The sequence below is a fragment of the Neoarius graeffei genome, chromosome 12, assembly GCF_027579695.1.
Source record: "Neoarius graeffei isolate fNeoGra1 chromosome 12, fNeoGra1.pri, whole genome shotgun sequence".
Taxonomy (NCBI): domain Eukaryota; kingdom Metazoa; phylum Chordata; class Actinopteri; order Siluriformes; family Ariidae; genus Neoarius; species Neoarius graeffei.
Window position 1 is genome coordinate 23,095,547 of NC_083580.1, and position 25,560 is coordinate 23,121,106.

Here is a 25,560-nt window from a genome sequence, read left to right on the forward strand (position 1 = left end):
ACCCACACATTCACACTTATGGGTAATTTAGAATAGCCAGTTAGCCTAAATGCATGTCTTTGGACTGTGGGGGAAACCGGAGCACCTGGAGGAAACCCACGCAGACACGGAGAGAACATGCAAACTCCACACAAAAAGGCCTCCATTGGCCACTGAGCTCAAACCCAGAACCTTCTTGCTGTGAGGTGACAGTGCTAACCACTACACTACCGTGCTGCCTTTTACAAATACTGGCACAATTTGTTGTAATATGTGAGCTCACTGACGATTGGCCAGAACCATAACAAGAATCAATAGGATGGCGTGATAGAGTGATACAATTTACATTCAACATCATTATCAAGCTGTTCCAGTGGCTCTCGGCTTCACGGAATATGACTATTTAACACTATATGCTTGTATCCCCTGTGCCGACAACAGCTGAAGCGAGGTCAGAAGAGCGAATCCAACAGTGTTCACTGATTATTTTGTAATGCGGTGGTTTTTAGAACTAAAAGTGGTAGGCAGTATTCACCTATGAAAGCAATAGACTACCACGTGAATTGGTAGAGTTGGCAAGTATGCTCTGATAATACATTTGAAAGGGAATTATTCGCCATGTAAACACTCAATCTGATTGCTTTCTGCACCTGTAACCTTCTGCAAAAATTCACACAGTGATGATGTCATGACCATTTATGGAGGAAAGAAGCATGGTGAGTAACAGGCCAGCGATGTAGGATTGTGTGCATTCTATTCCAGTTGCATGTTTGGTACATCTAAACGCACATCTGTCCGATCACATTCATATAAGCGGTACATTTGGAATCACCGATCAGAATGAATTCATTCCAAATGTAAAAAATGTGTGCATGTGAACGTAACTAATGTTGGAAGCACACAATTATCAAGAATGCATTGGTATGCTGTCACATTATGATTCCCCTTCACTGGAACTAAGAGATCAAAACCTGTTCCAGTATGACAGTGCCCCTGTGCACAAAGCAACTCCATGAAGATATGGTGTGCCAAGGTTGGAGTGAAAGAGTGGCCTGCACAGAGCCCTGATCTCAACCTCACAGAACATCTTTAGGATGATTTGGAACGCTGAGCTCACCCCAGGTCTCCTTATCCAACATCAGTTCCCAACCTCCTTAATGCTCTTGTGACTGAATGAGTACAAATCCCCATAGCCACACTCCAACATCTAGTGGAAAGGAGAGCAGAGGTTATCTCATCTCATCATCTCTAGCCACTTTATCCTGTTCTACAGGGTTGCAGGCAAGCTGGAGCCTATCCCAGCCGACTACGGGCGAAAGGTGGGGTACACCCTGGACAAGTCGCCAGGTCATCACAGGGCTGACACATAGACACAGACAACCATTCACACTCACATTCACACCTACGGTCAATTTAGAGTCACCAGTTAACCTAACCTGCATGTCTTTGGACTGTGGGGGAAACCGGAGCACCCGGAGGAAACCCACGCGGACACGGGAAGAACATGCAAACTCCGCACAGAAAGGCCCTCGCTGGCCACGGGGCTCGAACCCAGACCTTCTTGCTGTGAGGCGACAGCGCTAACCACTACACCAACGTGCCACCCCAGCAGAGGTTATTATAACAGCAAAGGGGACTAAATCTGGAATGGGATATTCAAAAAGCACAAGTGTATGATGGTCAGGTGTCCACAAACTTTTGGCCATAGAGTATAACCTATACATAGCATCCTATTGCATGTACTGAAGGACCTGATCTTCTTCAAAAAAGTACAGTCTGCTCTGTCCCTTCTTGTAGACTGCCTCATTGTTATGGGTCCATTCCAATCTTCTGTCCAAAAAAAATCAACCCAAAATATTTCCTAAAACGCAGATTCCCAAACCTGGTCCTGGAGTACCTCTTACCTGTACATTTCAGTGTTTTCTCTTGGTAATATAACCAGTTAAGCTCAGTAAGGGTTGGGAGAATGGTGCAAAAAAATGAAAAATACCCTGTGAGTCGAGGGTCTGCAGGTTGAAACGCCTTGTTGATGAGAGATCAGAGGAGAATGACCAGGCTGGTTTGAACTAATAGGAAGTCTATAGTAACTCATCTCATCTCATTATCTCTAGCCGCTTTATCCTTCTACAGGGTCGCAGGCAAGCTGGAGCCTATCCCAGCTGACTACGGGCGAAAGGCAGGGTACACCCTGGACAAGTCGCCAGGTCATCGCAGGGCTGACACATAGACACAGACAACCATTCACACTCACATTCACACCTACGGTCAATTTAGAGTCACCAGTTAACCTAACCTGCATGTCTTTGGACTGTGGGGGAAACCGGAGCACCCGGAGGAAACCCACGCGGACACGGGGAGAACATGCAAACTCCACACAGAAAGGCCCTCGCCGGCCCCGGGGCTCGAACCCAGGACCTTCTTGCTGTGAAGCGACAGCGCTAACCACTACACCACCGTGCCGCCCCCTATAGTAACTCAAATAACCAAATAACCCTCTTTACATTTCATTTACTTAGGAGTGCATGTAACACCCACTTTTGATCAGATGTTTAAGTCCAACTTCCCCTCCCTCCTGGATGCCATAAGGGCAGACTTAGACCGCTGGGCCCCTCTCCCTATTTCCTGGCTTGGTAGGGTTGCTCTTATAAAAATGAACGTCCTGTCCAGACTGCTATATCCACTGCAAATGATCCCCATCCTATTATCCAACAAGGTTATTAAGGTGCTTGAAGGCTGGCTAAGCGCCTTCATTTGGAGGAAAAGGAAGCCTCGTCTCAAGATGACAAATCTTCAAATGGCAGGTTGTGATGGAGGGTTAGATGTACCAAATCTTAGATTTTACCAACTGGCATCACACCTGCGGGTGATTGCAAGCTGGCACAACTGTGATTCAGCCTCCATTTGGCATGATATTGAGTCCTCTCATTCGAAGTGTCCTTTGTTGAATCTATTGTTTTTGAATAATCCTGAATCTGTTAAAAAACACTGCTCTAACCCTATTACTCTCAGTACCATCAGAGCCTGGAGATCCATTCGCTCTATAGAAGGCCGGGCTCATTTATCATCTCTTCTCACTCCCATTCTTGATAACCCAGACTTCCTGCCAGGCTGTAAGGACCAGGGCTTTAAAGTGTGGAGCACCCAAGGGCTGAAGGAAATAGGTGATCTATTTAAAGCCCAGATTTTACTATCTTTTCAGCAGTTGCAACAGCAATTTGGTTTATTCAGTCAAGGTGACTTCTACAGATATTTACAAATTAGAGATTTCATAGTTAAAGACACCACCTTAATGACTAATAACACCACTTCATGTGTGGAGAAAGCCCTGTCTCTACAGATTAATAAGAAATGCATTACTGTTTTTTACAGAGCTCTGAACTCTAATTCTCCTCTTACCTCACAAACCATCAAGCAAGCTTGGGAGAAAGATCTAGGCGTTGCTATAGATGATGCTGACTGGCAGAAAGTCTGGTCTCAGGCCATGAACATTTCTGTTTGTAACCGCACTAAATCCATACAGTTCAGAATTGTACATTGCACGCATATAACACCTGTTGTCAAGAACAAAATGGACGCTAATATTTCCCCGCTTTGTTGGAAATGCAATTCTGAGACTGGTAGTTATGCTCACTGCTTCTGGTCATGTGTGAAGTTACAAAAGTATTGGTCTAGTATTGTGATTGAACTGAATGCTATCTTTGGTGTCCCAATACGGATGGACCCTCTGTGCATGATACTTGGTCTCCCAGATGGTCGGATCACTGACAGTAAACTCCTCATCATTGCTGAGGAGTGTGCTCCCATCACCCAATCAAGCATCCAGCCAGAGCAGGTCATGATATTTTTTAACCATATTAACATGCCATTGTTGTGTATTATGCCTGATGTCAAGATTCTCGTCTCTGCGAGCCTACCACACAGATTTAATACTTGTGACTTGTGTCATTTTTAGGGCATACCTAACAACCTGTGTTCCCCCCCCCCCATCTGTCCCTCTGAGTTACATGTTGGTCCTGGGATTGAGATGCTGGCCTCTTCTGCCCCTTGGACCTGCTTGATCCATCCTGGTGCCCTGTGTCTGGTCGGAGTTTTATCGCATCGCTCCTGTGAAGGACGGCCCCATGAGGACAGTTGAGGGTTATACCTGGAGGACGATCTGGACTCTTACAGTAATGCTTTTATGACTGAGGACTACAGTTGACTTGCTAACTTTAGGACTGCAGTTGTCATGAACAGTTTTGCACTCAAGTTTCCATCAATGAAGAGTTACAACATCAACGAAACTGTCTTCATGTTAAAACTGTTAATGTTATAGTCATGCTGTCTGTTGTTGCCCAAATGAGGATGGGTTCCCTTTTGAGTCTGGTTCCTCTCGAGGTTTCTTCCTCATGTCGTCTGAGGGAGTTTTTCCTTGCCACCATCGCCACAGGCTTGCTCATTGGGGATAGATCAGGGACAAAATTAGCTCATGTTTTAAGTCGTTCAAATTCTGTAAAGCTGCTTTGCGACAATGTTTATTGTTAAAAGCGCTATACAAATAAACTTGACTTAACTTGACTTGACTTAAACACAGGAGACTTTTCAATATATTGACCTTTGCTGCTAAAAAGAACATTATACTTTTCTGGATCAAGAATGTTGCTCCAACAAAAAAATCATGGCACAACATTGTTATGGACTGCATTCCTAGTGAATACATCACGTGCATGCTTCACTCCAAAACAGATGCTTTCTATAAGGTTTGGGACCCTTATTTGCAGCATATTGGGCCCACCCTGTCAACTTCCTTGCTTCGTGGATTTCCCAGATCAGTCTAGCCTGTCTCTGTGACTTTGTTTTAAGTGCTCACTATCTAACAAGCACCTCGTAGCCTTGCTATGTTTGTATGCTCTGTATTGATTCCTATTTGGATACTGCCCTGTCTTGCTGCAGGAGATTGAAAGGGAGGGGGCTGGATGGAGACTGTGCCCACTGTCATTTATTTTTATTTTCATATTTTCTATTTACTGTACCCACATGCCCACATTCTGCTGTTTTTTTTTTCTTCTGTCATGTCTGAGCAGTTCAGTGTGTTTTGCGTTTTGAAAAAATGTAATAAAAATATTTTTCAAAAAAATAAATAAAATAACCCTCTTTACAACCATGGTGAGCAAAAAAGCATCGCAGAACATGCAACACATTGAACCTCGAGGTGGTTGGGCTACAACAGCAGAAGACCATGTTAGGTTCCACTCCTGTCAGACAAGAACAAGAATCCGAAGCTATCATGGGCACAAACTCGCACAAACTGGACATATTTTTTCTAATCTTCAGTTTTCCAGTTTGGATGAGTCTGTGCACGTGATAGCCTCAACCATGTGTTCTTGGCTGAGAGGAGCGGAACCCAATATTGTCGCCCATCCACCTCAAAGTTCCATGTTCTGTGCATGCAGAGATGCTTTGCTGCTCATCACGGTTATAAAGAATAATTATTTGACTTACTATAGACGTCCTGTCAGCTCAAACCAATCTGGCTCTTGATCTGCACAATTTTTTTGTATTGCGCTGCTGCCACATGATTGTCTGATGAGATAACTTAGCAGGTGTACTTAATAAAGTGGACAGTGAGCATATAAATATATTTTATCCACATTCACTGGATATGAGCAATCGCGCATTCTGATTGGCTACTCTACTACTAGGATATCAGCTCATATACTGTGAGTAGAGAAAAACAAAATGGCGGCACGCATCAAGTATTTAAAGCGAGACGACCTTTCGATTTCATAAAATCAGTGAAATTTAGTACCCTCTGAAATTTGGTCATTGTGATATGTTTATTTCTGTAATATCTTTTAAAAAAAAAAGCCATTCTGTGGCTGGGAAGTTATTTAATTTGAGGGGATTCCTGAGCAAATAATGTGCATGAAATTGCTCGCTTTGCACAGTCAAGCGGACAGAGGAAGTCTGGTGTACACATGTGCAGGTTTACCTTCTTCTTCCTTTGGGCTTTACGGCAGCTGGCATCCAGTGTTGCATTACTGCCATCTACAGGTTTACCTTGACCGTGCACTGACAGTTCCATCATTCTGTCGCTAAGGCAGCTGGGCCATAGAAGGTTCACGCTGCACGCTACATGCGTGTAAAGAAAAGTGGACAAACGTAGCATGACTTGCTCTGGGCCATAGAACGGCGTTCACGTTGCACGCTGCACACTTCACGCGTGAAGCGAGAAATGAACATGCACACTTTTTTCTAGGCGTGAAGATGGAAATTCCAGTCAATGCATGCGGTCACCGCCGCGCCAGCCAATCAGAACGGGTCTAGGGAGATAACTCTATGCTTTCAGGGGAAAACTTCAGAAAAAATATAATTGAATGGTATAATTGAAAAATAGTTCTTCATCGGGATTGTCAAGCAGATTATAGAATGTTCGGTGAAATTCACCACGGGTTTCTCTCAGAAGGAAGTGTTCTCGGCTCCAAATTCTGTTCCTTTTTCTCTTCCTCTGTCTCAGTAAAAGCAGAATGAGGCAATCGTCGTCATCCGAAGAGTCCATATTGTTGGTTACTCGATCAAAGTAGAACAGACGCAACACGTGAACATCCAAGCATGAAGTTTAATGGCCCAGGGTCCGGTTCTTCACGTGAACGTGTAGCGTGTAGCGTGCAGCATGCAGCGTGAACCTTCTATGGCCCAGCTGCCTAAATGAACAGCTGATCACACCGAGGTGCTCGCTGACCACCAATATTTATTAGTTTGGTCCTGGGTTTCTTTTCCTTCGCAACATAATGTCTTTTCTTCTCGCTTTCCGTTACCTTAGTAGGTCTTTCACGCTTCATTCACGTCCTCCATTTCCCTCTCCTGTTTCAAATTTGTATCCCACAACGCCTTGTGCAAACAGGGAAAGCCCACCACGTGACGCATGACGTAGTATCTTGAACTGGGTCACGGTGAAGCAGGAAAAAATAGCAGAGAATTTAGGGCCACATGGCCCAAAATTTACTAATTGTTCTATTTAAAAAAATTAAAAAATTGGAAGTCTGTGATTCAAATTCAGTAGCTTTCGGTTCACTAAACAAAAATTATTGGGTATCAGGGAAAATTCTTTTTATGACCTACACTTAAAATCTGAAAGGCAATATAGCTTTCAAAGAAACAGAAATCGCTAAAAGAATATAGTCCCCGGGTGGCACGGTGGTGTAGTGATTAGCGCTGTCGCCTCACAGCAAGAAGGTCCTGGGTTTGAGCCCAGTGGCCGGTGAGGGCCTTTGTGTGTGGAGTTTGCATGTTCTCCCCATGTTTGCGTGGGTTTCCTCCAGGTGCTCCGGTTTCCCCCACAGTCCAAAGACATGCAGGTTAGGTTAACTGGTGACTCTAAATTGACTGTAGGTGTGAATGTGAATGGTTGTCTGTGTCTATGTGTCAGTCCTGTGATGACCTGGCGACTTGTCCAGGGTGTACCCCGCCTCTCGCCCGTAGTCAGCTGGGATAGGCTCCAGCTTGCCTGCGACCCTGTAGAACAGGATAAGTGGCTACAAGATAATGGATGGATGGATGGATGGATGGATGGATTATAGTCCCCCCCCCAAAAAAAAAAGTCTCCTGTTCCACCAACTTTAAGTCTGTTCTACATCTTATAATTACAGATGTGCTTCAAATCATAAATAGATCCCTAGAGACTGGCATTGTTCCTGTGTCCTTGAAAAAAGCCGTTGTAAAGCCCCTACTTAAAAAGAATAATCTGGATGCTTCAGTATTAAATAACTACAGGCCAATATCAAATCTACCATTCATCGGGAAAATCCTTGAAAAAATTGTCTTCAATCAATTAACTGCCTTCTTGATATCAAACAGCTGTTTTGATAACTTTCAATCAGGATTTCATGCCAATCATAGCACTGAAACAGCGCTGATTAAAGTTATAAATGACGTACGTCTTAATACTGATGCAGGCAAAACATCGGTCCTGGTATTACTGGACCTCAGTGCAGCTTTTGATACTGTTGATCACAACATACTGCTATATTGACTTGAACATTGGGTTGGGTTGACTGGTAAAGTTATCAATTGGTTAAAATCATACTTAAAAGATAGAAGCTTCTTTGTTACCATGGGAAATTGTACCTCAGCGTCAATGTCCTTGACCTGTGGTGTCCCCCAGGGGTCGATTCTTGGACCATTACTATTCAACCTTTATATGCTCCCACTTGGGCAAATTATCAAGAACAATTCAATTTTATATCACTGCTATGCAGATGACACCCAAATTTATCTTGCTCTATCACCTAATGATTATGCCCCCCTTGAATGTCTCTACCAGTGTATCGATCAAATCAACAACTGGATGTCACAAAATTTTCTCCAGCTGAACAAAGATAAAACAGAAGTAATTCTATTTAGAAAAAAAGATGAAAGACTCAAGATTACCACTATTCTTGACACAAAGGGGATTAAAACAAAAGAAATGGTTAAAAATCTTTGTGTTTTCATTGACAGCGAGCTAAACTTTGACAGGCACATGAAAGCAATCACTAAAACGGCATTTTATCACCTAAAAAACATTTCCAAACTAAGAGGACTTATGTAAAAAAATGATCTGGAAAAACTTATACATGCCTTCATCTCTAGTAGGGTTGATTACTGCAATGGCCTTTTCACAGGCCTGCCAAAAAAGACCATCAAACGACTTCAGCTGGTTCAAAATGCAGCGGCTAGGGTTCTCACACGAACAAAAAGAACAGAGCACATTACTCCAATTCTAAGGTCCCTTCACTGGCTTCCAGTAAGCTACAGAATTGACTTTAAAGCATTGCTGCTGGTGTACAAATCTCTAAATGGTACAGGGCCCAATTACCTCTCTGATATGTTGCAGCGGCCTAACCCAATCAGATCTACCAGATCACAGCAGCAAAATTTACTGTTAAAACCTGTTGTTAAAACAAAGTGTGGTGAAGCAGCTTTTAGCTACTATGCAGTACAGCTATGGAACCAACTGCCAGAGGACATCAGAAATGCTCCTGCTGTTGGCAGCTTCAAATCTAGATTAAAGACCAAGCTGTTTTCAGATGCTTTCTGCTAAATTATTAATATTGCCATCTCGACATGTTTTAAACTCTTTACTTTTACAGTCTCTCCATGTTTTAAATTTTACTTAACTTTTATTCTATTTTATTCTGCTGTTTTTTTTTTTAAATTGAATCTCATTTATTTCTATTGTTTAATTCTTATTAATTTTCTTCCCCATTTATTTTATGTAATTTTATTTTCTATTGTTTACTGTTTTGCTTTTACTTCTGTAAAGCACATTGAACTGCCACTGTGTATGAAATGTGCTATATAAATAAACTTGCCTTGCCTTCTACACTCCAGAGCAGTCGGTAGTGGTGGTGATGCACCTTTAAGTTGTTTTGCCAACTGCCAAAGAAACCCTAAAGAAGAAGAAAATGGCAGTGTGTTGCTGAACCAACCTAGGACGAAATAAAAACTCCACTCGAAAACAAAACCCCAAAAAATACAAAAAGAGAGCAACAAAATATGGAATGAAAATATTTCATGGTAAGAACATCTTTTTATTTTTCAAGAATTATCACAAATTGCTACTGTCGTCATTTCGCCGGTTTGTTTGCATTCTAAGCGGAAATTATTTTGTCGGACATTTTGTATAAAGTTATTTATCGAACTTGCAAAAAAATAAAAATGCTCCGTTTCTCAAAATTCAGTGACTGCACAGAAAAAAAAAAAAAGTTATTCCACTCAATCTCATCATACATGACTTATAGCCGACTCGGTGCTACGCACCTCATCAGCTATCAACTCATGTACGACTCGATTTCATGGAATAACTGAAAATATATGATTTCGCTCTACTGCTATTTCTATCAATCAATATCTTATCGATCTATCCTTTACTTTGAGCACACACATGGCTGCCATACAAACCTTTCAGTGAGACAGAAATATATTACAGACATACTCCTTCTCCAATACTAAAAACAAATAAAAAGACCAGGATGAGCAGAACATAAGTTTTTTTTTCATTTTATTTTGTTGACAGAAGAGACGGTTATAAAATGTAGAAAAATAACAGATGTCAGAGACAGAATTCCCATTTAAAGCTAAAACAATGCAGGCTGAAACAAACAAATGCACATTCAGCTAAAACTAGAATAAATAGTTACACACAGATGACGTCTGACTTCTTCTGCCCCCAGGATTGCATAAATGCACAAACGAAAGCGTTCATATTAAAATAAACTTAAGTTTCTGATAATGACTACATGCTGAAACAGCCTCATATCATCTCTTAGGGTTTTTCATTGACTGGTGTATTTCTGGAGATAAACAATGCCATGGCTAACTTTTACCTTGGTACCCAAAAGAAAATGTTGGGTTTGAGAGGACATGCAAAATGTACACACTGACAAAACCCTCATATATTCCCATCTCTGTCTACACCACACTACACACACACACCTGAACATCCTGTTGTTTTTTTTTGGTCCAGTGAATTAAGTTTTGTACAAAATTCTGTACAAGTAAACCAGGTCCGCTAATTAAAGTCACATTATTCAGCAAGGATCAGAACAAAGGAGTGTGTCTCCATCCATCTACGATTTGTTTTGGTCACATCAAACGCTCATGACCTATTATGCAGTTGCCGGTGTTTGTATACACACTAAGTGTGTATAGTCCACATCCAGGCCACTGTGAAAATTGCTAGAGGGTTGAGTGTGTGTACAGATGTGACTGGCTTTATTCATTTCAGGTCAGTAACGAGCTATTATACAGAACTGCGTACGTATTCTTTTTTTCCTTCTTTAGTCTATATCCAGGTCACTGTCGGAGTCGTTGGTGTTGCCGGTGCGGATGGATGAATGTGTGGTTGTGTGTGTGTTTTTCTCAGGGAGCAGGCCGTACTCCTGCAGCAGTGCCTCCACATCAGTGGCGTAGAAGTCATCACCCAGCTGGTCAGACACACGTACCAGGTTGCCCACCAGATCGCCACCACGGTACAGCAGCAGTGCGGGCAGCGCCGAGCTGCGAAACAGAGCACTGGTGCCCAGCACTGAGCCCTGCGCTGCACAGAACTTCACCTGCAACAAACACACACACAAGTAACAATAGGGACAACCATAGAGTGGCAATAAAGATGGCATGCATCACAGATGACTTCTTTTTGTTACTATAGCTTGCATAACAAGAGTGCTCCGAGAACACAATATCCCCCGCTGGCAACTATATCTATGCCATAAGTGCTTAATACACCCTCATGAAATTGTCAAAGTTTGGTAATCAAGGACCATAACTCTGGTAAAATGTAACTGAATTGAACGAAATTGCAATATGTGTATTACCAACATATAACAAAGAATCCTGTCAAGTTTCGTGAAATTCCTCCAAATATTGTAAGAGGAGTTGATTTCACAGACGGACATTGCCACGACATAATCCCCCTTCGGGCCTTTCCGAAGCCATAAAAAAAAAAAAAAAAGCCATATGCAAGCAAAATGGGCTTCCTGTTCTTATCTGTGGATTACTGATTACTAGGGCTGTCGAAGTAAATGCGTCGACACAAATTCATTTTAATGCCACAATTTTTTTGACGCACAATTAACAAAATGCACAATTTGTGCCCCCTCCCCCAAAGTTTGGGAAAGCAGGAAGTGACATAGCGCAAGCGAGCGATGTCGTGAGTAGCTGGTTGATGCAAGTCATGATAAAGTGCACTGATGTACAGAATCAACTTGTATTGTTGCATTCTGACTGTTTACATAAAATGTGTGCATTTTTTATATGCTTTTGATGGGCCACGGGAGAGAAAAGACGTGTTAAGGTCCGTGTGTGTGTGTGAAGGGAGAACATTGCCAGCTTGGCATTGTGGAGAACAGTTGAAATAATCATGACTGGTTATCAATTAAATGAACAGGCACAGGGAAAACATTTACTTAATTATTTGCTCATTCTTTTGTGTGAACATTTGTTCCTTTAATTAAAAAAAAAAAACCAAGCATTTTTTTTTAATATGCTTTTGATGGTCCACGGGAGAGAAAAGACGTGTTAAGGTAGGTACGTACGTACGCACATACATGAGTGAGAGTTTACTTTATACTGAAAAATTTGAGTTCATTTGACTGGAAAACATCTTTATGAGCTGTGTGGCTTAACAAATGTATGTATTTGGGTTTTGTCTTATGTTCTTTATTTAAAGAAAGCCCACCACTGTTCTCCAGAGTCCAAATCACCCAGTTAGTTTAGTTTTTTAGATTAGATTCACTTTATTCATCCCACATCGGGGAAATTCACGTGTTACAGTTGCAAGAAAATGTCAAACAGATAACAAATAAAACTGAAATAAAAATTAGACAAATGAAGGATTAAATACAAAGGGCTATTTGCATTATCTACCGTGAAAAAGTATATTTTGCATCGTTTCAGGCTGGAAGTTAAAGGAGATGTGCAGAACCATGGCCTCACTTTTTGTTTATAAATGCCTCAAGAATGGCATAGGAATGGTTTTAAGTGTTAACAATAAATCTAATATAGTAATTATGATTAAAATGATTCATACAGGTAGCGGTCTGAGTGAATGACCTTGACATCTGTGAGTCTATCGGTCCCATCGCCATTTCTGCTATACTAAAACAGAGCTGACTGCAACTCCGATCCTCCATTTTGAGCTAATTTATCACCACGTCACGTAGAAGTGTTGCTGGCGGGTGCAGCAACACGATGGAAGGTGGATTTACGTTGCATTCATGGCCGAAGAATGTTCAAACTGCAAAGATTTGGATGTGTTTTGCGAGTTGTTCACAGGCACATCGGGCAGCTACGAAGTGGTCTCTCCTCTATTCTGCACATTTTACTGAAGACTTGCACGAGACCTCTGATCTGTTGAGGAGCGTTGGCTATAAGCCCGTACTGAAAGAGGGTGCAGTACCAACAATTAAAGGAAAAGAAAACTACAGGAAAAGGAAAGCAAGTTCGGTTGCACCAATTCTCCCGGAGCGCGAGCCGAGGGTTGTCGCCAAAACCCGGGACGGAACAGGATGAGACATATCACTCAGGCAGTGACCTCCCCGCGGTTGTTGCTACAACCGGTGACATCTCGTCCAGTCCTGGGTTTTAGTAATTGCCTGAGCCGAGCAGTAATGGCGGAGTACTCAGTATGGAGAAAATGGAGAATGAGTGGACCAGCCGTTTGATTTCTCCGCTGGATATGCTTGCCTCAGCAGCAATATCTCACCTTTACGTGGAAGAAGTGAATGAACGGAGAACTGAACAAACAACTGAAAGTCAGATTGTTTCAAAACAATCAGCCACAAGATCGGCCTTCAAGAAGCGAGAACACAGACGGGTAAGACGTGACTCATTTGGATACAAAACAAAAACACCACTCATCATTTACCTGCATTTAGATTAATACAGTGCTGAGCGTAAATGAGTCCACCCCCTTTGAAAAGTAACATTTTAAACAATCTCTCAATGAACACAAACAATTTCCAAAATGTTGACAAGACAAAGTTTAATATAACATCTGTTTAACTTATAACGTGAAAGTAAGGTTAATAATATAACTTGGATTACACATTTTTCAGTTTTACTCAAATTAGGGTGGTGCAAAAATGAGTACACCCCACAACAAAAACTACTACATCTAGTACTTTGTATGGCCTCCATGATTTTTAATGACGGCACCAAGTCTTCTAGGCATGGAATGAACAAGTTGGCGACATTTTGCAACATCAATCTTTTTCCATTCTTCAACAATGACCTCTTTTAGTGACTGGATGCTGGATGGAGAGCGATGCTCAACTTGTCTCTTCAGAATTCCCCATAGGTGTTCAGTTGGGTTCAGATCAAGAGACATACTTGGCCACTGAATCACTTTTACCCTGTTCTTCTTCAGAAATCCAACAGTGGCCTTAGATGTGTGTTTAGTCATGTTGCAAAAGTGCACGACGACCAAGGGCACGGAGTGATGGTAGCATCTTCTCTTTCAGTATAGAGCAATACATCTGTGAATTCATGATGCCATCAATGAAATGCCGCTCCCCGACACCAGCAGCACTCATGCAGCCCCACATAAAGACACTGCCACCACCATGTTTCACTGTAGGCACCATGCATTTTTCTTTGTATTCCTCACCTTTGCAACGCCATACAGTTTTGAAGCCATCAGTTCCAAAAACATTTATCTTGGTCTCATCACTCCAGAGTATAGAGTCCCAGTAGTCTTCATCTTTGTCAGCATGGGCCCTGGCAAAGTCTAGGCGGGCTTTTTTGTGCCCAGGCTTTAGGAGAGGCTTCTTTCATGGATGGCATCCATGCATGCCATTCCTCTGCAGTGTACGCCGTATTGTGTCACGGGAAATAGTCGCCTCAGTTTGGCTTTCTACTTCTTTAGATAACTACAGTGAACTTGCATGCTGATTTTCTTCAACCCTTCTCATCAGAAGACGCTCCTGTTGAGGTGTTAACTTCCGTGGACGACCTGGACGTCTCTGTGAGATGGCTGCAGTTCCATCTTTCTTAAATTTTTGTACCACTTTTGCTACAGTATTCTGACTGATAAGTAAAGCTTTGCTGATCTTGTAGCCTTCACCTTTATGGTGTAAAGAAATTATTTTCTTTGGGGAATTCTGAAGAGACAAGTTGAGCATCACTCTTCATCCAGCATCCAGTCACTAAAAGAGGTCATTGTTGAAGAATTGAAAAAGATTGATGTTGCAAAATGTCACCAAATTGTTCATTCCATGCCTAGAAGACTTGGTGCTGTCATTAAAAATCATGGAGGCCATACAAAGTATCAGATGTAGTAGTTTTTGTTGTGGGGTGTACTTGTGGGGTGTTATATTAAACTTTGTCTTGTCAACATTTTGGAAATTGTTTGTGTTCATTGAGATATTGTTTAAAATGTTACTTTTCAAAGGGGGTGTACTCATTTACGCTGAGCACTGTAGATGTAACTTGTATTGTGTGTTTAAGTTACCGGTATAAGATGATTTAATTTGCTTCAGAATGTGATTGTCTCAGTTCATCTGATTATTTAATTAGCCTTTTACGTTTTATCAGTGAAAATGCATGCACGTACATGTATGTTGCATAAGTTATAACACCCATCCTGTTTTAATGAGAGTCAACCCACAATCAACGAAGTCAAATCAGTCTTAGTTAAGCAAGTCGGTAACGGTATTTCTTACTTTCACCATAAATTATTATTTATAAGACTTTGGTCTATAGCTGTAAAAGGCCTCGGCCTTAAAACCGGTTACCGCTGTGACGTCACGCGCTCAGGGCTGGCTGGTTCAGCGGGGCGGCTCGACCACAAAGTTGGCATTCGAGTTTAACTCTCAAAAATAAATAAATAATCCCCCCCCCCCCCCATTTATGCAGCATACAAGAGTCAAGGATGGAGATACTATCCACTCAGAAATGTATTTAAAAATAAAAGGTTGTATCTCCTTTAAGTACAGAACTATAGGAAAATACTATATTGTTTTGATCATACCAAATTGTGCTAAACCCTCAAAATTATAAAATTAATGCTGCTTTATTTTAGTGGGGGAATAAAATACCCACAAAAATAATGTTTGCTGTGTCCAGCCTTATCTTTTCTGACCCGGCCACATACTTTTGCATAAAGCAGGTAGATTTATCCACATCCACTCCCCAAAAACATGAAAAATATCCTTTTCAGGTATATTTCGAACAGATTTTTTTAAAAATGTGAGATTGTGAGTTGGACAATAACGCAATTAAATATTTTAATCCACTGACAGCCCTACTGATTACTAGATTGTTTCTCATGATCCTGAATTTGTCTGTCCTTTAACTCTTTTGTCAGACTTGTCCCCAAGACAAGACTGTAACCTCAGACTTGCTCAAGAGCAGACTAATTCAGCATTAACAAACGATTACTGTGTGTGATATTTTGTGTATACTATTTCAGTCATGAGATACTACAGTACATTGTCAGAACGTGCAAATGCCCCCCTCGGCATAACAGAGCCACCAGTCAGCTCCTAGATCCCTGCTTAAGCAAAATGGGGTTTTTCGCTCTCCAGTTCTACAAAGAATATGCATGAGAGAAAAAAAAAAATCTCAGAATTTTAGTAGAAGTCTATAAACACTGCAAGTGTACAAGTAATTAGGTCAACACGTGCTGATAACGTAAATAAATCTTTCCTGCTTCCATTTAGCATGTTTGTCCTCCTCCTAATCCCCACTGGGCACATGCTGACATTAGCCAAAGTGGTATTTCTGCAAACACTTCACCTCTGGGTATTGCAGAGCGAGACAAATCAGGCTTCCCTCCATGGCCTGGCAGGCAGGCACGTCGGGCTCGAAGATGTGCACCAGTACTAGAGTGCCTCTTCCCTCCTCATCAATCGCACGCAGGAACTCTTCGCCTGAGGAAAGGGAGATGACGCGTTCAAAACGACGCCCACCACTCAGCTGCCGCCTCATTTCCTCCATACGCTGCAGCCGGTACTGCTGGAGGAAGGCTTCGTCATCGTCGTCGTCCTCCTCCTCCTCCTCATCAACTCGCAACGTCACCTGAGAGCAAACAAGGAATGAAAGAGAGATTCATTCGAATAAAATATTCAAAAAAAATCAGTGAGAGGAGGACAAGGTGGACAGCATGTAGGTATAATCAGACTTGTAGTACTCGAGTCCAGGACTCGGATCCGACTCGTGCCCTGACGACTTGGACTCGTGCATTAACTGCATTCGGACTTTTTGTAACGTCATAATAATTTGGCATAAGATATTTATATCTGCATTAATTTTTATACTAATTTTGTGCAAGAGAATGCACCTTCACCTGTTCGTACGTCATGTTCAGGAACAAACTAACGTTAATGGCGCTAAAATGCCTGGAGAGAAGCCCCTAGGATTGTCCGCTTTGCTTATACAGACTTCTCGTGCAGTGGGGAAAAAATGCACTGCTGTGTGTTCCATATGTAGAAGAACTATCGAGGAGACGACAGGGACGACCTCGAAATTCAACCGTTATTTGATAAGACTCCACCCAGAGAAGTGAGTGACGCACTACATTCATTGCTCTGTTGATAGCGGGGCTTGCTGAGCAATGAACTAGCTAGTGTTAACTCTCTCTCGTTATTCGCCCTGTTGATAGTGGGCGGGGCTTGCTGAGCGATGAACAAGCTTTTAATCTGTAGCCTATTAACTAAAACGGAGCAGTAACATTAGTCCAACACAGCAGCAGAGACGCTTTCACATAAAGGCAGCAACAGCCACCGTCAAATGGTGCAGTTGGAGTCTTGTTCTCGGACTCGACTCGAAATTGTCTTTAAAATGACTTGGACTTGAACACTGGGGACTCGAGACTGGACTCGAGGTTTAGTGACTCGACTCCAACACTGGGTAGAACACAGTTCAAGCTACTGACTGCAAAGTCACCTGAAATTTTCAATTTTTTTTTTTTTTTACTGTGCATGTCATTTCCCCATGTCTCGCAAGAACAAGATCACGTGGATGAGAGGTGATCTTTTTCATGTGCTGAGAGTTGCTTTTCTCCATTTTGGGACTGAATATCCTACCTCTTGGGGTAAACAGTATGGCTCTATGGAAACAGCCGAACACGAGGAGCTTTAACTAATTAGCGTAACTAGGGAACTGCGTTACACCATGACGACGACGACGACAACGACGCACGGAAAACATCATGACCCTGCATCGACCTCGGAGAGTTTTGAGTCGCAGGTGTGCAATTTGTGGTTGACATTAGTGAACAGATCTGTAAAACAAAAAGACAAATATAACTTTTCTCTGTTACTGCTTTTGTGTTCTCGTTCCTTTCTCTGCAAGATCAAAAAACATTAGGTGTATACTAAGGCGACTCATTTTAGATTTTTCAGATCACGGATCCGCCGACGGCAATTAAATACTACGGCTAGAAAAATAAAGTCTGTGCGTATTTTTATTTTTACCGCCGAAACGTACAAAAAGAAATGTTTAAAAAAAAAAAGTCACATATTTTTCTTGTAACAGCACTGTATCCCTGGTACTAGGTCATATTTCTTTAAGTAAAAAGTATTAGAATCACATATACAAACGACAATGTGTGTTGTATATATCCACTTCAGCTGAGTCCGAAAACGAAACTATTTACGACATTGAGTATTCACTTGAATGTTTGTATGATATTTACGACCGCTTTACAACAGTGTCAACCTCGTGCTGACCATGGCTGACACTGACAGCATGGATTCCGAGCTATCGCCTCAACTGTACGTAAGCATAAAGTGTGGTAAAGAAAAGTCTTTTCACTGTCTCACTAACCAAAACGTGGGCGATTTCGTCTCTTAAGCGTTGAAAGTAAACAATGAAAAGATCAAAACGATCTTTGGTTCTCAGAAAGGTGGTGGTGGTGATGTAACGAGCGCAATGCCGAATATGCCTGCCATAACGTTAGTTCGCGATTTTGGCTGCAAGTATCTGACTGTGGAATTAGAAGAGGATGGTGCCGCAGAGAGTCCTATTGAATCAAGTAGCACGAACGTATCAGCCTTCGATGTGCTCATGAGAGCTCAACGGTCATATGACCACATACCGTATACCTTCAGAGAAGTAAGTACTGGAATGCTAGTCCGTGTCATAAACTTATACAGAGCAATTCCAGCGTTATGGACGTGACACTTGAACTCAAAATGGCAACAAATGACCCAGTGCATGTTTTATTGTCTCCCAGTATTTAAACAGGTGTTGCATATTTTAAGGCTGTACCATACTGGAGAAGTGATAGAACAAGAACAATTCCCATAGTACATCTAGGGCATGCCAGAAAACGCCAATAAAAGATGCGTTATGGATGTGACAGAAAAAGTATCACTTTTCTTGGGTGACTGTACATTTTTATCAAACTCTGTGAAATTGTAAACCTAATGTCGAAATGGAGATATCCATTTGATAGAGGGGTCCAAGGTGAATATTAAAAAAAAATCTTTGTTTAAAATATTTTGTATTTCATGCAGAGTTTCGGAAGGAAAAGTCAGCGTTATGGATGTGACGAAATTCCGTTATGGATGTGACGCGTCTGAAATAGACATGGCATATGTTTAGAAAATCAGCAATTTAACCACCATAACCCTTTGAAAAACTCTCTAAATATCAGCTAAAACTATCAAAGTTCTTAAATAATATTTAGGATGGCTATTGTTTTGCTGTTTTGTGGATTTTAGCATACATTTCTGTGGCTTGTGGCAATAATATAGAATTGTACATGATCATAGTTGATTTTAGCTTGGGGTTTACATTATAAGAAAGAAAGACTGACAGTGACACATTAGGTTGGTTACAAATTGGTTCAACTTATTCACATCTGTAAAATACAGGCCTAGGTGATATCTCTGGGAGTGGTTTTGATGTATTACATGTTGCTTTATTTTTGCATGGTGAGGTTGACATTTACATGGAATTGCCCTACACAAGAAAACACACACACTAATACAGTGGGGCAAAAAAGTATTTAGTCAGCCACCAATTGTGCAAGTTCTCCCACTTGAAAAGATGAGAGAGGCCTGTAATTTTCATCATAGGTACACTTCAACTATGAGAGACAGAATGGGGGGAAAGAATCCAGGAAATCACATTGTAGGATTTTTAATGAATTAATTGGTAAATTCCTCGGTAAAATGAGTATTTGGTCACCTACAAACAAGCAAGATTTCTGGCTCTCACAGACCTGTAACAACTTCTTTAAGAGGCTCCTCTGTCCTCCACTCGTTACCTGTATTAATGGCACCTGTTTGAACTCGTTATCAGTATAAAAGACACCTGTCCACAACCTCAAACAGTCACACTCCAAACTCCACTATGGCCAAGACCAAAGAGCTGCCAAAGGACACCAGAAACAAAATTGTAGACCTGCACCAGGCTGGGAAGACTGAATCTGCAATAGGTAAGCAGCTTGGTGTGAAGAAATCAACTGTGGGAGCAATTATTAGAAAATGGAAGACATACAAGACCACTGATAATCTCCCTCGATCTGGGGCTCCACTCAAGATCTCACCCCGTGGGGTCAAAATGATCGCAAGAACGGTGAGCAAAAATCCCAGAACCACACGGGGGGACCTAGTGAATGACCTGCAGAGAGCTGGGACCAAAGTAACAAAGGCTACCATCAGTAACACACTACGCCGCCAGGGACTCAAATCCTGCAGTGCCAGACGTGTCCCCCTGCTTAAGCCGGTACATGTCCAGGCGCATCTGAAGTTTGCTAGAGAGCATTTGGATGATCCAGAAGAGGATTGGGAGAATGTCATATGGTCAGATGAAACCAAAATAGAACTTTTTGGTAAAAACTCAACTTGTTGTGTTTGGAGGAGAAAGAATGCTGAGTTGCATCCAAAGAACACCATACCTACTGTGAAGCATGGGGGTGGAAACATCATGCTTTGGGGCTGTTTTTCTGCAAAGGGACCAGGATGACTGATCCGTGTAAAGGAAAGAATGAATGGGGCCATGTATCGTGAGATTTTGAGTGAAAACCTTCCATCAGCAAGGGCATTGAAGATGAAACGTGGCTGGGTCTTTCAGCATGACCATGATCCCAAACACACCACCCGGGCAATGAAGGAGTGGCTTCGTAAGAAGCATTTCAAGGTCCTGGAGTGGCCTAGCCAGTCTCCAGATCTCAACCCCATAGAAAATCTTTGGAGGGAGTTGAAAGTCCGTGTTGCCCAGCGACAACCCCAAAATATCACTGCTCTAGAGGAGATCTGCATGGAGGAATGGGCCAAAATACCAGCAACAGTGTGTGAAAACCTTGTGAAGACTTACAGAAAACGTTTGACCTCTGTCATTGCCAACAAAGGGTATATGTGACCCCTCACCGAATCCAGGGACACATGTCGGCCGAAACGAATCCGAGATAATCGCAAAAGAAGCATTTTTTTTCGAAATTTGTGATTTTTGTTTTTTTCCATCATGTGCAAGTTGAGATCTTGAAGAATGCAATCAGTATTTCAGATAATAGATTGTTTTGTTGGAAAAGCATACCTTTTTTTGTTGGAAATTCTCATTTTTGTCAGGACTGTAGCCTGCTGGGGGGTGTGGGTAAATTACCATATGGGCCATTCACATGATGATTTGTCTTTTTTTTTTTCGCGAATCAGCTGTATGATGCGAGCTGAGCGCATGGCTACTTAGCTGCATACAGGCATGTAATTTCACTATGGAATGAGCAAGTTAAACAGAGTGCAGAGGAGCTGAAACACTGTTTGCTTCGCAGACACGGTATTTACATCAGAGATAACCATTTCTAGCAAAAAAAACCGCAACCTCGTTTTCCAGATTGAATGGAATACTTGAATGATCGGATGATACACGGACCGTTCTAGGATTACATTCCATCGGAGGCATTGATGTGTGCAAGGTGACGTTTCTCTTTCTGATGGGGTAAGTTTATTAATCTAAGGCTGTGTGGTTATTTTTGCATGTAACGGAGAGTGTTGTGGTTTGGTTAAGCCTAGGTCACAACCGGACGTACGATTTTTTGGCGTTTCCCAAATCGCTGCGTTTTTTTTTTTGTTCACGGAGAAAGACGCGCGTTGGCCGTAAGTTTGTCTTGCAACCTGAAAAAAACGTAAGCGCCCGTAGAGTTCATTTGACATGACACAGAACCTCTGCAGCCGGTCTGCGGCTCGAAAATCAGCACGTCACACGCGCGCTCTCGTGCGTTTCTTGCGTTTTTTGCACGTAGACCAGCCGTAGGAGCACGTACGGCTGGTTGTGACCGAGGCTTTACATGAAACTAGCAGTGTGTTAGTTGTGTCATCATTGTGCTATCTTTCTTTCTTACAGTGTGAGTAATTTTTCAACCACAAAACGTTAAAGTATACTTTAGGACTTATTTTTGTACTTCATAATTGTTTTGGGCATACTTTGCATGGAAGGAAAATTGACGTGGTGATCTTTGTTTACATGAAAGTAGCATCGTGCTAGCTCGTAGGGGGTAGGGCTTTCCTTAATGTCATGCAGATGAGCAGCATTATGTGCCCGCCCTACACCCAGAGTAGCTGAGATGGAAAACTTTGAGGGCGGTTTTCTCCCTTTCCTGTTTTAAGTAGTATACACTTTCAAAAGGCCACACATTCTTCAAATATTGTCAGATCTCCACATGGAAGGCATCATTGGAAAGCTTAGAAACTGTACTTTCTGAATCTGACAATAACTCAAAATGCCCCCGGGCGGACATGTGTCCCTGGATTCTGTTTTCTGACACACAAAGTATTGAGATGAACTTTTGTTATTGACCAAATACTTATTTTCCACCATAATTTGCAAATAAATTCTTTAAAAATCAGAATGTGATTTTCTGGATTTTTTTCCTCATTCTGTCTCTCATAGTTGAAGTGTACCTATGATGAAAATTACAGGCCTCTCTCATCTTTTTAAGTGGGAGAACTTGCACAATTGGTGACTGACTAAATACTTTTTTGCCCCACTGTACGTGTGTGTGTGTGTGTGTGTGTGTGTGTATATATATATATATATATCTTGAATTTAAATTATTTTATCATCTTAATCCAACATTGAAATTTTGCCATGCAAAAAAAAAAAAAAAAAAATTGGACAAGGACATATTTTTATTTTGACCGACATCAAAAATATGTTGCAAAAAATCCGTGAACCTAAAGATAAAAAAATGGGTGGCCTAATGTCTACCATGGAGTCGAGCCCATGCATCCTAAGGGTAAGATAGCTAAGTGCTAGCTAGAATGATTTAGTTATCTGTCCAGAAAAATTGTCTCATCTAACCTTGCTCTATCTCGCAGTTGCGCTCATTAGACAGGCTTTCCTTTTCTTTTCCGCTGGCTTTTAGCTGGTGGGAGAGCGGTTACATGACATTGTTGCTCACTTGTTTCGGCAATCTCTGGATTCGTAAAAATGCGGGACACGTTTTATCTCGGCAAAACATTTACACATGGGATACGCGGTGTGCGCAGGAGCGAAACATCTCGAAACTCCAACAGCAACAGAAATGGAACATTTTGCCTAGAATTCAATTGCGCAGTCAGCACCTTTAGGCTATTTATAGTTTTTGTTAAGACTCCGCTCACTTTATTTTTCCTCAACATGACAAATCTTCGCAGTTTTTGTGTCTTTGAACCCGGCGGTATGCTTCAAGGAAATGAAGGACAAAACACAGAAGTTTGTAAGTCATTAATTAGATTAACTTCATGTGATTTAACAGTTCACTGTTGTCTGGTTTAATGCCAGAAACTGCTTTTAACCTGCCCCCCGGAAAAATGGCCCGTCTGCACACATGCACCTCTGATTTCTCTCAACATTAGCTCTGTATTTAAAAGCACTGACTTTAAAAGCAGGCGGCATGGTGGTGTAGCGGTTAGCACTGTTGCCTCACAGCAAGAAGGTTCCAGGTTCGAGCCCAGTGGCTGACAGGGGCCTTTCTGTGTGGAGTTTGCATGTTCTCCCCGTGTCCGCGTGGGTTTCCTCCGGGTGCTCCGGTTTCCCCCACAGTCCCAAGACATGCAGGTTAGGCTAACTGGTGACTCTAAATTGACCGTAGGTGTGAATGTGAATGGTTGTCTGTGTCTATGCGTCAGCCCTGCGATGACCTGCCAACTTGTCCAGGGTGTACCTCGCCTTTCGCCCGTAGTCAGCTGGGATAGGCTCCAGCTTGCACAGGATAAGCGGTTATGGATAATGGATGGCTGGACTTTAAAAGCAGGGCAAAGGCTTTGGCAGTTGCATAACGTGAGCAATAGGCTTGTTTTTGGAGAACAGACAGAACACACATACATGAAACAGCAGTTGTGGCAAAAGTTTTCTGCATGCTGGTCTCACTATTGCAAGCAAACACAAACACTTCTTACAGCGACAAGAGCAACCATGTGATATTTGGACCAATCATAGACAGGGCGTGGTCTTGGAACTGAAGTGGTACTTAAAGGAGATACACAGAACCTTTATTTTTAAATACATTGCTGAGTGGATAGTATCTCCAGCCTTGACTCTTTTATGCTGCATAAATGGGAATATATATATATATATATATATATATATATATATATATATATATATATATATATATATGAGTTAAAATCGACTGCAAAGTTGGCATTCGAGCCGCCCCGCTGAGCCAGCCAGCCCCGAGTGCGTGACGTCACTGCGGTAACCGGTTTTAAGGCCGAGGCCTTTTACAGCTATAGACCAAAGTCTTATAAATAAAAATTTATGGTGAAGGTAAGAAATACCGTTACCGACTTGCTCAACTATGACTGATTTGACTTCATTGATTGTGGGTTGACTCTCATTAAAACAGGATAGGCGTTATAACTTATGCAACGTACATGTACGTGCATGCATTTTTCACTGATAAAATGTTTTTAATCAGGCTAATTAAATAATCAGATGAACTGAGACAATCACATTCTGAAAAAAATGTAATAATCTTATACTGGTAACTTAAACACACAATACAAGTTACATGTATTAATCTAAATGCAGGTAAACAACATGTCGGTTTTGTTGTTTTGTATCTAATAGGGTGTTCACACGGCACATATTTGCATCGATGCTGCACCGATGTATTTTGTTGCGATATATCTTACACCGGTGTAAATTTTGCGCAGCGTTCACACATCACAACCCTGCTTACTAGAGAGAAGCGCGTTAGCACCGGTGCAGCCCCACTTGCGGTCACACGGCAGTTTCTGCGACCGTGCTATAGTAGCAAAAACTTTATTACTATCATTTCCTTTGATGGTAATAAAGTTTTGATATTTCCTTTTATTACTATCATTTCCTATCATTATTACTATCATTTCCGATAGTAATAATGCGGAAATGAAATATGCGCATGCGTGAAAATGTACTTCTTTTTCCCGGTTGTCATGGCATCACCAAGCGCCGGGAAAACAACGTGGATGAAGACACCAGTGTTGCCAGATATTGCCAACGTTTTCCATCCCAAAATATGTTCAAATCCGCCAAAATGCACTTAAAACTGCCAAATCTGGCAACACTGGAAGACACGCAGTTCTGTTGTTGATATTCGCCATTTTGGAAGCGCAAAATACCAGGATGCAAATTATGCAATACCCTTATGTAATCAACTCTCCTCACGCGTAGCAAGTCTACCCCTGTAGCGTTCAGACGTCCCATTTTATAATCGGTGCTGCCCCGCAAACTAGCATTTACTCCGGAGTAAATTTCTTAAACCACCTCCCGAGCAGGGTTAGATTTGCACCGGTTTAAGCAGCTTTCAGGGGCTACACTGGTATAACTTTGTACCGTGTGAACGCTCTACCGGGGCAGCCCCGGTGCTACACCGGAGTAAAAGTTGCCGTGTGAACACCCCTTATGTCTTACCCATCTGTGTTCTCACTTCTTGAAGGCCGACCTTGTGGCCAATTGTTTTGAAACAATCTGACTTTCAGTTGTTCGTTCAGTTCTTCGTTCATTCACTTCTTCCACGTAAGGGCGAGATATTGCAGCTGAGGCAAGCATATCCAACGGAGAAATCAGACAGCTGGTCCACTCATTCTCCATTTTCTCCGTACTGAGTACTCCGCCATTACTGCTCGGCTCAGGCAATTACTAAAACCC

The 25,560-nt window shown here is 41.9% G+C and overlaps 1 protein-coding gene across 1 annotated transcript in view; it reads right to left on the reverse strand.

Moving 5' to 3' along the window:
- Positions 1-9,983: 9,983 nt before the first annotated feature.
- pdcl (phosducin-like) overlaps positions 9,984-25,560 on the reverse strand; it is a 49,862-nt gene continuing 34,285 nt past the window's right edge. Inside the window, exons 4-5 of the mRNA XM_060935695.1 lie at positions 16,237-16,518; positions 9,984-11,054 (exon numbers count right to left, since the gene is read on the reverse strand). Of these exons, the coding sequence (XP_060791678.1) occupies positions 10,779-11,054; positions 16,237-16,518 (558 nt within the window). The 3' untranslated portion in view covers positions 9,984-10,778. The remainder of the gene's footprint in view (positions 11,055-16,236; positions 16,519-25,560) is intronic.